General features: G+C 47.7%; 1 protein-coding gene across 7 annotated transcripts; it reads right to left on the reverse strand.

Moving 5' to 3' along the window:
* Window positions 1-347: 347 nt before the first annotated feature.
* On the reverse strand, window positions 348-16869 carry SRSF11 (serine and arginine rich splicing factor 11). Of its 7 annotated transcripts, none has more exons than XM_032118459.1 (13): window positions 16798-16869; window positions 16495-16647; window positions 11990-12123; window positions 8038-8147; window positions 6737-6829; window positions 5499-5548; window positions 5073-5200; window positions 4050-4131; window positions 3643-3774; window positions 3275-3364; window positions 2643-2738; window positions 1889-2027; window positions 348-1785 (listed from the first exon to the last, which is right to left on the reverse strand). In XM_032118459.1, the coding sequence occupies exons 2-13, from the start codon at window positions 16620-16622 to the stop codon at window positions 1591-1593; spliced, it is 1377 nt and encodes a 458-aa protein (XP_031974350.1). In that variant the 5' UTR covers window positions 16623-16647; window positions 16798-16869; the 3' UTR covers window positions 348-1590. The 7 variants fall into 7 exon arrangements, with proteins under 7 accessions (XP_031974350.1, XP_031974349.1, XP_031974353.1 ...); XM_032118458.1 differs by having other exon boundaries at window positions 348-1788; XM_032118462.1 differs by lacking the exons at window positions 16495-16647; window positions 16798-16869 and having other exon boundaries at window positions 348-1788; window positions 8038-9282; window positions 9767-12123.
* Between the last annotated feature and the right edge of the window lie 1519 nt (window positions 16870-18388).

Below are 18388 nucleotides of genomic sequence, written 5' to 3' on the forward strand. Positions count from 1 at the left end.
GATTTCTGTAACTGCAGCTGTGGTCCTGAGGCTGCTCCAACTGATCCCTGCCAGGCTCCTATCCCAGCCCTCTGGCACTGGGAAGCCATTCCCTGTGTCCTGTCCCTCCAGGCCTTGTCCCCAGTCCCTCTGCAGCTCTCCTGGAGCCCCTTCAGGCCCTGCAAGGGACTCTCAGGTCTCCCCAGAGCCTTCTCTTGCTTTTCATCCACCAGCGCTCCCACATCCTTCTCAGCAGTCCCATAAACCTCCACATTCCCATTTTAACCCATTTCCTCCCCAAAAGTAAAATAACTCCTCCTTCACTGTGACAGGGAAATAAAACCCACCAGTTTTGTAGGAAGAGGAGCTGAAGTTTCAGGGTTTTATTATCAAAGTTTTGTAAAACATTTTCCGAAACTGTACATCGACATGGCACAGACTGTCGGCTACTTTTGTCTCTTTACCTGCACAAAAGTAAAAGCTCTGGAGCTGCTGGAACTAAGGAACAGCTTTGGGTAACTACTCTGCAAATACCATGGGATCACCGAGTGCGGGAGGGAGGGAACGGCCGGGACAGGAACACAAATTCATCTGTTTGTACAACTTGAGATCAAGTAAAAAGTACATTGTCAATGGACTTGCTTTAAAAACAGACCAAGGTCATTTTAAAATGCACTCCCTGCTGCAGCGGGTGAGCTCCTGAGCCCCCAGCCCTGGGTGAAGCTGCTCCCCCAACCTCCCTCGCTGGACATGGGCAGGATTCCCCTTCCCGAGGTCAGCCCGTTCCAGCTCGCCCCAGACGGAGCGGAAGGGACACGGTGGAGAGAGAGCCCTCAGGAATGTCGGGGCACTGAACCCCGGGCAAAGCCAACCAAAACCCACTGGGAAACCAAACCCAATCAAACCCAGCATGTGGCTTAAAACCAGAACTAAAGCCAAGAGCGTGAAGAGCTGGTGCGATCCAAGGCCAATTCCAGAGTGTCCGGGAGGCCCTGGCAGCCCCTCGGTGGCTGCAGGACGGGGGGGCTGTGCCACACTCCCAGGGCATTCCCACAGGACAGGGGGGCTGTGCCACACTCCTGGGGCATTCCCACAGGACAGGGGGGCTGTGCCACACTCCCCACACTCCCGGGGCATTCCCACAGGACAGGGGGGCTGTGCCACACTCCTGGGGCATTCCCACAGGACAGGGGGGCTGTGCCACACTCCCCACACTCCCGGGGCATTCCCATGGGACAGGGGGGCTGTGCCACACTCCCCTCACTCCTGGGACATTCCCACATTGCTGTGGCAGGACAGGGCAGTTGTGCCACGCTCCCGGGGCATTCCCACACTGCTGGGCCCTGCTGGCTCAGCCCAGGACACTCCGGAGGGAGGGAAGCAGGGAGGGAGGGAGGGAGGAAGGGGTGGCCCAGCCCGTGCTGGGGGAGGGACGTGCGGCCTGGCCCGGCCCCAGCGGGTCCCTGGAGCAGGGGGTCCCTGTCTCAAGCTTTGGGTGTGAGTTAGTATTGGGATGGACAGACCATGGAGAGCTCGGAGCTGGATACATCTAGGTTGAGGATTAACAAGTACAGCATAAAGGATCACACTGTGGAGGGGCTGTGGGCAGGCTCAGTCGCTCATGTCCATGTCCTCCTCGTGGTGGTCGTCCCCGTTCACCTTGGATTCCCTGCCGGGATCCCCACTGCCCTTCTCGGCTCCGGGCTCCTTCCCTTTGGGAGAGGGAGCATCCGCCACCTTCTTCTCCTCCTTCTTCTCCTTCTCGCTGTCGTAGCCCTGTTCCTCCTCATCGTAGTCCCTTGTGACCTGCTTTGCCAGGGAAAGGGACACGTTAGCACCTCCCCCTGGGACAGGGTTGGGGGGATGTGGGGCAGGGCTGGGAGCAGCTCCAGGGGTTTCTGGAACATACTTTCACATCCTTGTCACTCTCGGATTTCCGGTCTCGATCCTTCTCCTTGTCTTTGCTCTTCTTTTTCTTGCTCGTTGACCGCTCCCTCTCGTCTCTGCTCCTCTCCTTGTCTTTATCCTTCTTCTTTTCCTTTTTATGCCTATGAGGATCAGCAGGGAGAGGATGAAGCCCAGCACCACCACCCTGTTCCATGGCTGGAACTGTGTCCAGAGGGTTTGTGTACCCACAGCTCACAACAAACCCAAAGGAAAATGGCAGAGTGCAAGTAGGGAACAGCCTCTGCTTTCAGGAAATAGCCCAAATCCCAGTTTCTCAGCTCTGGCTCAAGCACAGCACCACAAAGCCAAGGCTGAGAAATGCTGTGGCAAACAGAACCATGGGATCTCCTGGGCTGAAAGGCCCCAAAGGCATCACAGAGTCCAAATCCTGGACAGTAAGAGCAGCGATGCTCCAGTGTTTTCCAGAGGAGCACCTTGAGCTCCCCATCCTGGGATAGGCTCCCAGAATGCCCAGGCCACCCAAAATCAGTTGATTCCTACTGTGCAGAGCCAAAGGGACTGGGAACTGTGCCATGTCCTACTCCAACCACCCCGAGAACACCTGACCCTTGGAGCTCCCAGCCAACCCCAGAGCAGCTCCGTGAAAGCAGCAGAGATTCCCCCCCAGACAGAATCCCCTGGGAGCTTCCCTGTAGGTCACAGTTTGGGAGTTTCCCACCCAGACACCGTTTTTTCCAGCCCAGTGTTTCCCTGACCTTCTGGGTGACGGGGACCGGGACATTTTCCGTTTGGGAGACCTGGGCTTTTTCGGGGACCGTGTCCCGCTCCGGCTCCGCCTGCGCCGCCGTTCTCTGCAGGGAGGGACAGCAGCTTTGGAAATCAGTGCTTATTTCTTTAAAGCTACAAATGCATCCCTAATTCCAATCCCAGCCCTGCTCACAGGGTACTAGAGAGCTGTTAAAACTGCAAGTTAAATTTGGAAGTTTTTTTAAAAAAAAGGGAACACTTTTGCCTGGATTTATTCCCTGAATCAGGAAGAGTGAAGAGTGAACATCCAACTCTGACACAGAGCAAGGAGAAACTGTTCTAAGCCCAAAGAATTTACCTCAAACACTGCAGGGAAATTAAAGTATCTTAACAGACACAGGTGGTACAGGTGCTGCTGTGCCTGTACCAGATACATCCACATCGGAATCATGATCCAGTGGGAGCCACGCATCGTTTGGGTTGGAAGGGATCTCAAAGCCCAGCTCCTCCCACCCTGCCATGGGCAGGGACACCTTCCACAGACTGGCTGCTCTATCAAAGACCATTTTTTTCTATTTAATATTGAAGTGGATCAAAACCCTGCTGGGAACAGAGACCAAGGAAAATCCCATTTCTGTACCTGCTTGTGCTTCTGGATCTTCTGGTTGTGCTGTAGCTTTTGGGGGGAGTTTTAGAACGTTTCTTTTCTTTCTCTTCCTTCTTCTTATCCCTTTTAGTAGAAAAGAGATTAAGTCGTTTTCAAACCATCCAACAGCACTTCCTAATCTGCTGTACAGGGAAAGGAACGGGAAGCTGGGAAGGACAGGGGGGGGCTCCCCAGGCTGAGCCCCCCAGGAGCTCCGTTTCCTTCCCTGGACATGCTCCAGCCCCTCCACGTCCTCCCTGGACTGATGCCCAGAGCTGGAGGCAGCCCTGGAGGGGCCCAGCAGTGCCAGCACAGGGGACAATCCCTGCCCTGCTCAGGACTGGATTCCCTGGAGCCAGTACCTGGTTTTGGATGTGCTCCGAGACCTCCTGCTCCTCTCTCTGGAATGAGATCTCCTTCTCCTCGGACTTTTGGATCGCCTCCTGCTTCTGGATTTGGAATGGGACCTTCTCCTTGATCTGCTCCTGGAGCGTCTGCCAGGGACACACCAACACGGGAGTCACACAAAGGACACTGTGAGATGCTCCCAGCCCAGCTGCTCGGGGCCAAGGAAACCCCAGAAACGCAACACAAGCCTCCATCCACAGCTCTCCCTGCTCCCCTTGCCCTGCCCAGGGGCTCTGGTGATACCAAAATGTCAACAGATCTTTAGAGCACTAAATCAAACCCAAGTGTCCCTTCCAAGAATGATTTTTGCAGGAATTGTTCCAGCTGTTTGGGAGGTGTTTTCAAGGAACTGCTCAGTCACCTGTGTCTGGATGAGGACGGTGTCCTCCTCCTCCTCGAGCGTGACCTCGACCTTGAATGTCTTCGTTTTTCATCTTTTTTGTCTGAAAAGGGAAAAGCAGAAGAAAAACCAATGGCTTTTAGTATTCATAAGGATTTTCTAAAGGAAAGGACCTGGAGCTTCATGAAACAGATCTAAATCAACCTGATTTTGCCATTTGAAATCAAGGCTCATCCATCTATCGTTCTCTTCACAAGACGACAGAACCAACAGACAGGGACAAGTTTGTGACATCAAGTAACAGCTTTATGCAAAACTGGAGAAGTCAAAATTCAGAAAAAAACTTCATTTGAGTCAGTGAAAAGCTGATGGCTGCAGGGCAATGGAAAACCCTGTGAAAATCCCAGAATCTGCCGTTTTGTGAGGGGCTGAAGAAGTTCTCAAATGATTGTTTTGAATTTCCCACTAAAGAGCCTCAAGCAAAGCAAGAACAAGAGCAGGAGCTCTGCTCTTTCCTAGAAATCATCAGGAGGCTGCAAAACTGATGAATATTCTGTGTTTTCAGGGTTCAAGTTCCTGCCTCTCAGATTTGGTGGCTCTGACATTTGTGGGAGCTGCTGGAGCTTGTTCTAAAATCCAACCTGCTGAAGGAAGCTCCAAAAAGAGAATCATTTACAAACTTGTCCAGATCAGGAATGAAGATAAAGGAAAGCATCCCTGAGAAGCATCAGCAGGGTGCCAAGTGGTGAGGCCAGGAAATCCATGTTCCCTTGGAACCTGAGACAGCAGCAGGCACTTCCCTCAGGGAAGCTTGGGTGTTTTACAGCCTTCAAACCAGCGAATTTTGGGAAAAACAACGGATTAATTCCAGCCCATTTCTGCAGGACACATGGAGCATCCACTGCAGGATGATTAAAACCCTAAGAAATGGATTCCCTGCAGACCACAGACATTAAGGCAGTACTCTGCAGACCATCAGCTTTTATCATGTGCTGTATCCAAGCTCCATCCTGGCTGGAATGGCTCATTCCAGGCTGGAATTACCTGGCTCTATAGCAGCAGAAATTAAGGACTGTGCTTCTCGGACTCTCTTCATGGCCTCTTCTATTTCTTTACTGGAGGTATCTGATTTCAGACTGGGGGACACAAGACCTGCAGCCACATGGTTCAACCTGGTCAACACAAAATTCCAGAAATTCAGGCCTGAGGAATCCAAGGGATGCAGGTCTGCATTGTCAGACTGAGCCAGTTCAGAGGATCAGGGAATCCCAGAATGGTTTGGGTTTGGAGGGACATTAAAGCCCATCTCATCCCACCCCCTGCCATGGGCAGGGACACCTTCCCTAGCCCAGGGCGCTCCAAGGCCCTTCCAAGCTGGCATCAGCTCCAGCAGGAGAGGGATTGGGCACTGAATCCCCACGGATATTCCCCAGCAGTGCAATACAAGTGTTTGGGAACACTGGTGCTTACTTTGGATCCACTGTGCTCATCAGTTTTAGGAGCTGATCTGCTGCGAGAGACTGTAAGGGAAAAACAAAGTTAAAACCAGGCTGGGAGATGTGTGAGCTCAAGAGAACTTTCCTGGGAATGTCCCCTCCCAGCTGGAAAACCAGACCAGAACGCCCCCAGCAAAGAAGAAAGGCCACACTGGGCTGGTGTGACTGGGGCTGGGTGTGACTGGGGCTTTACTTTCCACAGCAGCCAAACCCAGCCCTGCCCTGGAGAGAATCAGGAATAAAACCACAAACGGATAAAAAGCCCTTCTGGGATGTGTTTGTATGGATAATTGTGTATTAGTAACTCTGTGCACAGGTTCCTTCTGTTACTGCAAGAGAACAGAGCTCTCTCTAAGCTGTCTGTCCGCTGAAGGCCTCAAGGCCAACTTATAAACATCCAAAAATTCCAGGAAAAATCTATTTTACAGCTCTTAGGAGAATCCAGGTATTATGATGATCAGTCACTTCCTGTACCAGTGAGGTAGTACTGAAAGAAAGAAAATGTTTAATCCTCACTCATTTTTTTTACAATGAACCCTAAGTTTCATTTTTGAAATGGTTGTTACAATCTGCTGGTTTAATGTACAAAAATCCTCCATCATCCCAAATATACATTTTTCTAATTTGCCTTTAAAATTTTTTATTTCCATTTGTTATTTAATTTTCACCATCATTTGCTTGTTCTTCCAATGGAATACATAAAAAAAATTTTAATTATGGCATTAGAAATGCATTAAATTATTGCTACTTCTTGTTGCTGTAAAACAGTATTTGGTTCTTACCTCTTAAGTATTTTATTTATAAATATATAGAATGTTCAATATATTGATATACTTTTATTGATACAAATATACTCAGTTGTCTATTACTCAGTACTTAAAAGCCTTTTTTTATTCAGCTTCACAACCTAATAAAGTTTCCTCACATTTTTGACACCTACAAAATTAAAAAGTCAAACTACTTTTTACTTGAAGAACAAGGCAAGTTCATGGCCTGATAATGACACATATTTGAAATATTTCATTGCTATTCCCAAATTATACCTTGGCCCCTGCCAACATCTAATTTGATATTCAAGGGGATTTTCCTTTTCCCAAGCAGAAACCAATCCCTGGAGTTGCCAGGCAGTGGCTGTGAACTGATATAAATGAAAGCCACTCTTCAAGCAGGAAAGGAGGGGACAATGAAGGGTGTTTTGGAATGAGAACGTACCTGGGAGTTCAGGTTTGCTCCAGGAAGCCCAAGAGCAGCAAGGGCAGGGTCGAGAGCAGGAGCTCCTAAAGCAGCTAAAGGGACAGCACCAATCTGTGACAGAGACAGCAGTTAGTGACAAAAACCAGTCAGTGTGTCAGCATTTCCCTCTGCAGCCCAGGGGGCAGGGAAAACAAAGGTGAAGGAGTAAAGCATTCCAGCACATTGAAGGGATAGTTTAAAAGTAAGTTACTTTTCAGTGCTGAAAGGGAAAATTCATTATAAGTTTCTGAGGAAATCACCTCATTTCTAATTCAGTTTAGGGTTGAGATGGCCATGGTTTATGTTAAAAGGCAATTTAACAATATTGCATCCCTGCAAATGTCTCAAATTTGGTTAAAAAGCTACTGAGAGAGCAGAAGGCTCCCCAAAGCAGCTCATTTTGGGCCATTTCAAGTGAGATGGAGACAGACACCAAAACCCGAGGCACACTTCCAAAATGTGCTTGAAAACCTGACTCTGCAGCACATTCCCCTAAAATGGATGTGTTAAACACATCCCACCATGGATGGGCTGGGAGCAGCCTGAGGTTCAGAGACACAACTGAAATTAAGGTGGCTCAAGAACCATTCCCAGAACTTACATGCAGAGTTTTTAGTGAATGAAATCTTTTGGGTTGTATCTGGTTCTTCCAACCTCTTCCCTGGGTTTCAAAGGTTAAACTTAGGCTCTTCCCTCCTGAGCAGCTCCATGGCCAGGGGGTCCTTCAGCTAAGCATGAGCTGAAGTGGCTTTGAGAAGTGCAGAATTAATGAGGCTTTATTATGATTAATTTGCCTCTTGCCCTTTGATTCTGTGCCCTGCCAAGAGCTGAGCTGTGACTCCAGCTTCTCCCACAATGTGCAGTTCTCCCTGTTCATCTTCCACATGAATTCCTGTAGGTTCACATAACCAGGCTCCAATTTTGCCCTCAGCTGGAGGATTAATGAAGGGAATCTCACAGCGTGGCAGCTCCTTGGACTCGAGGAATTTAAAATCTGTGAGATCTCTACCGCTTGTCACATCTGCGAAGTACAATGGGTGAGAGGGATGGAAGGACAAACAAACAGGGCCCTGAGATACCAGGAAATAAGGGAATAGGGAAATAAGGATATCCCATCTAACAACTTGTCACTATTGCGCCCCGATTCACATCAGAGCTGTCCCAATCCATCAGGGTTGATAAAATGCTCTAGGAATTGCCATTAGCACATCAGTCCTGAAAGAAACAGCAGCAATTAAATGGGAATGCAGCAGAACCCACCCCATGTTTGCCCAGCCTACCTGAGAGAGAGGGTTGGGAGTGGGCAGCAGGCCACCCCCGGGCAGCAGCCCTGCCACGGCATTAGCTGGTGCCAAGAGAGACAAAGCCTTAGTCTCATCAGGAATGACTCCTGCAGGGAAACAGCCTGGCATTAGAGTGCATCCCAGCCCAGAGGCACCAAATACACAAATACACCCAGCAAAGTCTCCCTGATACACCACCTGAGTTTGTTGAAAGTACTTATGCTGGCTAAAATACAAAGCTTGATGGCTATTAATATTTAGCATTAACTTTTTTTGTCAGAATGCAACTTCAATGGGTGACAATTTGACTGTTCCTTTTTCTCTACAAAAGGTTAAGTTTCTAGAGCAAAAAAATAGCACAATACACACTACTTTGTTGTTAACACTGCCAAGGTTTCATCACCTGTACTCGATTTTTAAGTCATGAACCAAACGTAAGCAAGCACAGTCGGTTCTCCAGGGGTGAGAGTGCTCTCAACTTTCAAAAGCTGTTTTATGAACAACGACTCGTGTCGGCTGCTTCACTACAAAGCACACAGAAAAATCAAGATACACAAGACAAAAAAAGTTGGATTTAGGGGTTAATAATATGGTACAGTTCACTATGTTTTCTTTTACACCTACCATACAAATTTTGGCAAACTTAAAGAGAAGGGATGGGTGTTTTTGGTAGGGCTTTTGCTGACGTGTCACATGGAATGCGGTCCCTGCGGCTCTCCGGGAATGCTGGGGGTGTGTCTGTGGCTGGGATACACACAGGGATGCTGGCACATTCCTTACCTGTGCAGTAAAATGCATTTGTTCCAATATGTGCCAGCTTAGAGTACCAACAATGCTGCTGCCACCTGCCGTGGCAGAGGGGACTTGTGGCCCAAAGTCTTGCAGCCAGCTAAGACCAGGGGTTATTTCACTGCCTGCTCTGCACACAGAGTGCTCAGGGCCCTACTACAAACAATTGTGGAGGGAGTTTTACTCTATCCAACAGCAAAAGCCCTATACAGATGGATTAATTTGTTAATGTGCCCAAGCCCCCAAAATGAGAGTTCAATAAAACAATTTTACTATATATTTGCAAATACCAGTAGTGTTTCTGTAATACATATTAAGAAACTGCATCTCATCATAAAACATACAATATGTACAGGGCACTTAAGAGAAACTGGATAAGCTGCAGAAGAAAACTGTTGGGTGGTATTTTCAGCAGGGCCTGGTATATAGTTCAGGCTGAACCAGGGAAAAGAACTGTAAAACACAACAACAAAAAAGAAAAACCACTGTTAAATAAAGGTAATGGTTCCTCCCACCTATACTGAGAAGTGCCGATAATCTACACAAATGTACAATACACAGCACTGATATCTGGCTCGTGGCACTGAGCTGGCAGCACTTTAGATACCCAAAGTTATGGAGGGACAGGGGAAAAAGGTCATGGAGGCAAAGGGCAGGAATGCATAAATATATCAACATACCTACAGAGAGATTATGGGGTCATTTGGCATGCAAAATTATGTCTCAAGAGGATATTTATCAATTACAGCTAAACATTTCAAATCAGTGCAACTACAACATTTCTGGCATCTAAATACAAATCCTCAGACTTAGCTCGAGACACCTCATAGAAGATCTGCATCCATTAAAAAAAAATTCATGCATCTGATCCTCTAATTGTTTCTTTAAAAAGTATTTAAATAAACTACAATTTAAAAAAAGCAATGAGGCCCCTCACCAGTTAATTTTCACGCTTCAAGAGCTTTTTTTACTGCTGCTTTGTTAGAACCATGAAATACTGCATGAATGTGTAGAAATGAAAGAAAAAGAAACAGACAAAAGAAACAAACATTAACCAAAGAACCTAAACACCCCCCCCAGCCATCTTTAACCTTAAGAGATCCTTCCAAATCTAGGAATTAGCCCAGAGAAAATGACAAATACTAAACCTTACCGTAGCCTTTGTGTATAGTTCTATAACACAAAGCAACAGCCAACACCAAAGTGTCTGTGTGAGCTAAAACTTGGGACAGGGGGGGAATTATTGCACTAAACAGATAATAAACATTTGCTTTAGTGACAGGCAATAATCACACAGGTTCATTAGCACAGCAGAAACCAGAGAGGAGGGCCCCATTCAGCACATGCCTGGCTTTAAGCACATCAGCAGTGGCACTGTGGGTTGGGGAAATGCTGCTTCTTGTTCAGTTGGGACCCTGGCAGGCTGAATTTCTGGGGAAAACTGTGCTCCAGCACAGGGACAGAAGTATGGGATTATCAACCCAGGGGCAGTACTTCATTGGCTGAACATCTCTCTAGTGATGTGCCAAGGACATTAAATTCTGAACTGTTAAACAACACAAGGTACAGCCCAGGAGTGACTCCTTAACAGGCCCAGTAAAATATTCTACTTTAATAATTTGATTTTCTGAAGCAAAGCTGCTGGGTGGGTTTCTCTGAGTGCCAGATTTATCCACAGTGGACAAAGTCAGACTGACAAAGAGAAAAGTGGGTTCATCCTTGTAGGAAGAGTTAAACACTGGCATTATTCCCATGGGCCTTGGAGAATATTGCAGCACCATCCCACTGGACTGTTGCTGTGTTTAATACCCACACAGGGACAAGAAGCCTTTCAGCTCTGCTATTCTCAAGTAGTGGCAGCAGGAGCAGTAACTCCATTACAGCAGGGGTTCTGTGCCCTCAGGAAGCAGCAGGGCTCAATCAGAGGCCACACTGCACATTCCTACACTCCAGGAATTAAGTTGGACATCTTTTAAGTTTAAGTTTCGTATCTTTTAAGCTTAAGGAATACAAAGATAAGATAAGACAGCTCCCCAGGCCTCAAGAGACAGCTCCAGTGTGACAGACTACAGGTGTGAACCCAGGCCATGTACCAAACTTAGCACTGTAGTATGACTTAATCTGCAAGATTTTATTAAATGCAATCTTTCCCAGAAGAAAATCAAGAAATGCACAAGTACAATGGAAATCAGTTACTTCTAAAGCAAGTCTAGAAGAGTTTAATAAGACTTCTGTAAGAAGAGGTGTCTTCTCAGCACTTTGCTTTTAAGGTAAGTTCCAAAAACCCTGCTCATTGCCTTTCAAATTACTGTAACACCCTAAAATGTAAAAATAAAAAGAAGAAGAGAAAATGTAGTTAACAAGTGGTTACACCAGGAAAACACTTGGGGACTTGAGTGCTTGCTGGCCTTTAGTTAATGGCTAGAATCCCCTGTAGCTGCAGAGGACCCACTGTTTTTCAGTCATCTGGAAGGGCTTTGCATTTGCCTTCTCCACTACAAAAATCACACACACAAATAACAGAGAGAAGAGTTTATTATTTAGTGAAATTCTATTAAATATATCAAGGATGAACAAGAAAACTTGGAATTAAAAACTAGGACCAGTGCCCATGTGGCACCTCTTGGAAGTTGTCACTTTTGAATTAAACCGTAATTATTCAAACCCTTGGTATACTGGACTCCACAAGGAGAGTGAGGGCCTTTTTTTGGGGCTGTTCCCAAATAAATGTAGTGGCAGCATATCCCAAAGGAATGTTAATTCCTCTCCCATGCACTCTCGGGGAGGGAGAAACCATTCTCATGAAGAGAGTGAAAGTGGCGAACAATTATTAAGGTACAATTTCCTTAAAATATTGACCTGTTTGCATTTCAGTCTGTTTGGGAAAATGTCTCATTGAGACTGACACAGAGCAAAATTTGCATAGAATTCTGCCTAAAATGTTATTATTCTACACTTTAAAGACACACAAAACTTTCCACTTTGGTGTCACTATGTAAACAAACGGATCAAATCCAGGGGCCAAAGGCAATATACCAAGGGTTTCAGAATGGCGGTCTCTGACGTGTTTGACATTGGACTACTGTTAATTTTTGTGCACTAGACAGGAATCAACCACCACCCAAGGGTGGCCCCATAGAACATCAAACAAGTTACAAACCTTCAGCATAGGGAACGACTATGAGGGCTCTGTCAACGAACACAGTGTTTGTCAGGTGCTGGGCCACCACGGCCGAGTCGGGGTCGTGGAACTTTACAAAGCACACGCGCGACGACACCGGCAAGGGGGAGTCACTGCAAGAGACAGAGGCAGCACTCAGGGACAGCAGGAAACCACACAAACCAACCCCAAAATGACACCATTTGTTACATTGCCTCACTTGGAGCTGCACATCAGCTCTGTTATCACTTGCAACTGAGCAATAGTTCTGTGATGAGCTATAAACCCATGAGTGGCCACCCAAATGCAAGTTCCTCCCTGGCTGGGAGGAAAACTTGGCTGAAATAAAAAGTTACCAATTCTGTATCGGTTAAACCCTGTCGTTTCACACTCCCTGCTTTAGGCCCCAAATCACTTATTAAGGTAAATTGTGAAATGAAGAGGGTGATGATTACAGGATCTTTGTGACTCATGACAAGGGCACGTAAGGGCAGGACGTGGGGTGATGGCTTTAACCTGACAGAGGGCAGGGATAGATGGGATATTGGGAAGGAAATCCTGGCTCTGAGGGTGCTGAGGCCCTGGAATAGAATTCCCAGAGAAGCTGTGGATCCCTGAAGTGTCCAAGGCCAGGCTGGACAGGGCTTGGAGCACCCTGGGAGGTGGAAGGTGTCCCTGGCAATGGCGGGGGGTGGCACTGGATGGGCTCTAAGCCCCCTCCCAACCCAAACCAGTCTGGGATTCTGTTTTATTTATCAACCCAATTCCATACCAGCTTTTAGACTAAACTTCATCATGCTCGCACATCCTGAGGAATGCCCAGTGCTGAGCTCCTGCCTGTCCCTCAGCAGGAAAGAACAAACCTAAAGAAATTCCAGGATCTCAGGCAGGGAACCCTCCAGCTCACTTCACTGTTCCGTAGAGAAAAGTGAGCACAGCAAACACAGACCTCTCCACAAAGTAGGTCTGCGCTTATTCCCAGCTCAAAACAAGTGTCTGTCAACCTACAAATCCAAAACTGAGAAGTTTTGAGTCACTTCAAAGAAAAACCAACCCAGAAATACCTACTTCCTACAGCAGGAAAGAACTGTAGAACTACAGCTGTGACTTCCCTAAAACCAAACCAAACCAAAAAACCAGAGGCAGTCAACCCAGGCAAGGTCCAGAATGGATTTCAAGAGCTCCCATGTCCTGAAAACGGGGCAGATTTTGCGCTAATTGGACGTACAAAGTGAAAGACAGGAAGAAAAATGGTTCTGCAGACAGAACTGTGGGACAGATAAGTTAAAAGCTGCCTCCAGAAGGCCCAGGACAGGGAGTGGAAGCAGCAGCAAGTCCTAAACCCTTGTTCCTACACCAAGCCAGAAGTCCAGATCAGCCTGGGAAGCTCTGAAAACATTCACTGATCCTGACAAAAATCTGCTTTTCCTACCTGGATTCCCAGCCACAACTCCAAAACATCCAACTTCAAAGGCATCCCAGCAGCAGAGCAGTTTGATCTGGGCTGCTGAGGCTGATCAAGCCTTTCAGCACTGGGGGTTGTCAGAATTCAGGGAACAACTCCGACACAACCAGACAGATCCAGGGTCTATTTTTGGCACTGCAAATGCCAAATGCTCCCTCACCTTCAGCCCCACTGAGCCAAACACACACAACTGCCCCCAGTGTCTGTCAGACCACACTTTAATAACCTTACATTTAACCTGATGTGGAAAACTAAATTGGAGGCAGCACATTGCAGCTTCTGAAGCATTAAAATTAGAAACAGCCACTTGCTCCCACAGCTTGAAAACTGAATAAATTGGGAAGTAACTGCAGTGATAAATGAGAAAAAAAAAAATCGAAGAAACTGTTGGCTCTCCTGTGCCCAGGAATCCACAGCAGCTTGCCAAAATGGTGCCTTTTTCAGCTCACAAGTAAGAACTAATAAGAAGAAATAACAAGAAATAAAACAGAATAAAAATATAATCCCAAAGAAGCATGAAGGTGTTCAACAAAATCATGGTAAAATTGTAAAGAAAAGTAAATCAAGGGGTAATTGCACAGCTGAAGGAGTTACTGATATAAATGGTATAAAAATGACACAATTCATTACATAAATGCAGCCCAGTATTTTCAGGCATTTTTAATATGTCAGTGATACCAAAGGAACCAGATCTTATTTACTCTTCAGCAGATCCTGTTTACAGCCAGGAGTGCCACTGGGAATGCTTTGGGATAGCTGAGCTTTTTCCCAAAGTAATGAGCCTAAAATAACAACTGAAAATGTGTTAGGCAATGCTTCTGCAGCCTGACATTTAATTTACATCTGTGTACTGCACTTTTAAAAATGGTATTTCCAGTCACTCTCAAATCCAAGCTGAGTGAAATTCATCAAGAACTGGATGTTCTCAACAGTTCCCAAAAAAAGCCAGCATCCATCATTATTCTAATTCACTCAAGACTGAAAAATTCAGGAATTGTCTCTCAGCCACTGGAATGCTGGGACATACAAGGATTTCCTGGGGTTGGAATACAGGAGACTCAGAAATCCATTCCCTCCACTTTTCAGTTTGGATGGAGTTTTCTGGAATACCATAAAGGTGAGAATCAGGCAATGGAGTCAGGGAAAAACAGGAGGGGGAGGAAAATTGGAAGAAGTCCCAGAGCTGGTTGTGCATTAAAGATGCAGCATGAAGCTGAGGCGTACACTAAAGGGGAAACGAGATGAAATAAACTGGGAAAAGGAGGTGGATGAGGGCAGAGTGGAAAACCAGGAATTCAGAGAAGCTCAGGAAGTGATCTGCAAGTGCAGGAGAATAAGGAAGTTCTGCAGCAGAGCGACACAGATCAAATGAGGGGGTGGAGCAACGGAAATGGGATTGGTTCCTCAAATACTACAGGCAAGGGACAATCCCAGCAGGATCCAGGACAGAAACGAATCCCGATTATGGGCAGAATTCACAGATTTATAATTTATATCCTGTACCCCTCCAAAAATGGATGAACACCATGGGCAGGGAAAAGTCAGGAGCTGGAATGTGAAGGAGAAGGAACAGAAAAAGAATGTGTCACTACTGGAAAAGGTTGCCCTCTTTGGGGTGAAGTGGAACTGGGGACTCTGAAGCGACCCACAGCAGATTCCCATCAGCCCAGGGAAAACCCACAGGAGGTGAGTGCCAGGGCCCTTCTGTACACAAGGGAAAGGTCGCCAAGGCACCGAAGTAATCTCTGAACAGAGTAGTTAATGTGTATCTAAAGCTACAAAGTTTCAGAGACACAAATCACCTCCAACAACCCCCCTGAAAAAGCAGACAAAGCGTTCCAACAAAGAGCAGCAGCCCAGGAAATGACTACACCCGTCACAGGTGAGCTCCTGCCGTGTCAGTTATCCCAGATGGGAACAAGGAAACTCCATCTGGAGCCGTCCCTGCATTCCAATTCCATACACGGTCACATTCCATTTCTTTCCAGGCTCCAGTTCCAACCTGAAATTGCCCAAATCCAACCCAAAGTAGCTGCAAGAACACCACCGATCACATTTCTGGATGTGCAGGATGGCTGGGTTTCCCTGGTTTGTGCTAGCAGCGATTGAAGCCTCAATGAGGAAAAACAAATGCTTTGTGACAGTTTTTTCCCCTAAAATAAAAAATCCAATTTTGGGTATTATAAATAATTGATTATGTTCTTGCTTGATAAATCTTCATCACGGCAGAAAGAACACCTTTAACTTATATAATGAAGATGCAAAACACCAACGTATAATGACACCAGGCTCTGTAAATCAATCAAACTGGCACAACCATCACCACTGCTAACACCCAGGTTTTACATTGCATCAGAAAGGATTCTGAAAGCACTTAGTTACACTAGAATTTAACTGTTTGTGAAGACATAAAAATTGACTTATTTCTTTTTTTTTTGGTTTGTGGCTATTTACAAATTGCCGGGGTATTTGATACTTTATTTTCAGTTATACACACACTTTAAATGTGCATTATTTGTTCTAATTTGCACGGAATTCCTTGCAAGATGTGCAACTCAGAAATGCATTTGTCTGATAGCGGTTACCTTCCTGTTTAGCACAGATTTATTTGCAAGGAACACAAATATTAAAAGTGCATTTTTTGTAAATCAGTGTTTAGCTACTCTAGCACAAAATTCTTTGTATCAAATGCATTTATATGCATCTAGAACTTTTCGTCCTATGGAGGTGACGCAGACAGCAGAGGCTCAGTAGACACAACCCTGGACAAACAACTCCTGGAAACAAACGTGAATTTCACAGGAGCCGCACGTGTCACCCCACGCCCTACATCAATCCCCGCAATCCCGTGACCGAGCAGAGCCGCGCTGGGAACACCAACTCTCGGGGTGCGCAGCGACAGCCGCCGGCCGGGATCCCGGCAGCGGGGGCGGCCCGGGCCGGGAGCGGCCGTGGGGGCGGGCGGGAGGCGGCGCTGGGCCGCGGGCAGGGCGCGGGGGGGCGGAGGGACGGAGGGGGAGGCGGCGGGGCCCGCACTCACTCGGGGGGGAAGAGGCGCAGCTCCTCGATCTTGCCCAGGAAGCCGAAGAGGGTCCGCATCTGCTCCGAGCTGGCGCTGGGCGAGACGTTGGTGACCTGGATCACGTCGGTGCCGCTGCTGGAGGCCATCGCGCCGCCGCCCGCTCCGCCGGTGCTGCAGCAGACACAGCGGGGGCGGGGAGCGGGTGAGGCGCGGGCGGTGCGGTTCGGGTCGCTCCCCCCTGCCCGCTTCGCCGCCCCCGCTTCGCCGCCGCCCCCAGCCCGGCCCGGCCCGGCCCCGCCGGCCCCGCGCGCGCCGCCTCACCAGCCTGCCCGGGCCGCAGTATCCCACAGTGCACCGCGCCGCGCCTGCGCGCGCACCCACGGCACGCGGCCCCGCGCGTGCGCCGCGCGGCCCGGCACGCACGGGGACAGGGACGGCCGCGCGCGGGGGCGGCGCGTGCGCAGAAGGGGCGGGAAAGCGCGGGACGGGGGCGCTGAGGGAGCTCTGAGGGGCCCTTCACGGCCCCGCTCTTTTCTCCTCCTCCCTCACCATTTCACAGACCAAACTCTCACAAATTACACTGTCCAAGCAGTACAACACTGGGGTGGGAAGTTGTCTTTCATGCTACAGGAGAAAAAAAATAGTATTTGCAGTTAATGGAGTAAAAATCACGCTATTTCCGGAGGAGCTTGTTGCTTTTTGTTAATGTGCTTCCCCGTAAACATTCCTGAATGTAAACAGAACAAGCCTGCCTTATTAATCAAGCTGAAATTCTGCCGCATCTGACTCATAAAGTAGGAGACACTCACTGTCCTCCCTTACTAAGTATTACAACATTTCCACTTCTGAAATATCACAGATGCCGTATCTCGTACTGGATTGCCGAAAGCATATTTCAATTCCAAATTTGAATTTGACAGCAATGTTCCACGTGGAATTTACGTTCATTTCCAGGAGCACATGAAACTGAATGCGATGAAACCAACAAGTGTTTTTACCAAGGGCCCTGAGGCACAGAGCACTCACCTTCTTGAGTCCATAAAAGCCATTTTTAAGCACCGCTGCTTTTTTTACTAATCAGTTGAAATATCCAGTATTTTCTGGGTGTTTCTGCCTCCACTGAGAGAGGAGAAAAAAAAAGGGGGGATTAAAGAACACTGGTAAAACACTAATGAGGCCAATATCCTTAGTGAAGAGCAAGTGCTTGAAGTGAGTTTCCTGAATCACATACTTGACTAATGTAGTTAAACCTTCACCAATTACCTTTAATTCCAGTGGATCTACGCATAGAAGCGTTTTTCAGAAACCAGAGTGTTTGAAACACGAATGTGCTGTTTGAGAGTGAAAGGAGCTACAATTCAACATGGGACATTCCTTTTTCATCATCCTCCTCTCACTGAGAGCTGCTGGTAGGACCTGCACACACGAGGCTGATTCCATGTGCGGCTTCAGATGGGATCTTTGGGGAGAAATCCTTCCCTGTGAGGGTGGGCAGGCCCTGGAATAGAATCGCCAGAGAAGCTGTGCCTGCCCTGGATCCCTGGCAGTGTCCCCAGGTTGGACATTGGGGCTTGGAGCAGCCTGCGACAGTAGAAGGTGTCCCTGCCCATGGCTGGGGGTGGAATGAGATGGACTTTAAGGTCCCTCCCAACCCAAACCACCCTGAGATTGTTGAGGCTGGAAGAGACCCGGAAGATCATGAAGCCCCAACCACCCCCAGCACCCCACGAGGCTGCAGTGCCACTGCAAACTGGGCTAACGGGGAAAGGAAAAAATAAAAAAATGACGTAAAAGCGCCTTTTCATTTTCTGTTCCTCGTGTGTCCGCGTACAGCACCCCGAGTAGGGCGGTCCGGCCTGGCCGCCGGGACACTCGGAGCGTTCCGGGTCTCCATTTCGGCTCCGCGGGGCGG

The sequence above is a fragment of the Corvus moneduloides genome, chromosome 9, assembly GCF_009650955.1.
Source record: "Corvus moneduloides isolate bCorMon1 chromosome 9, bCorMon1.pri, whole genome shotgun sequence".
In the NCBI taxonomy this organism is placed as follows: Eukaryota; Metazoa; Chordata; class Aves; order Passeriformes; family Corvidae; genus Corvus; species Corvus moneduloides.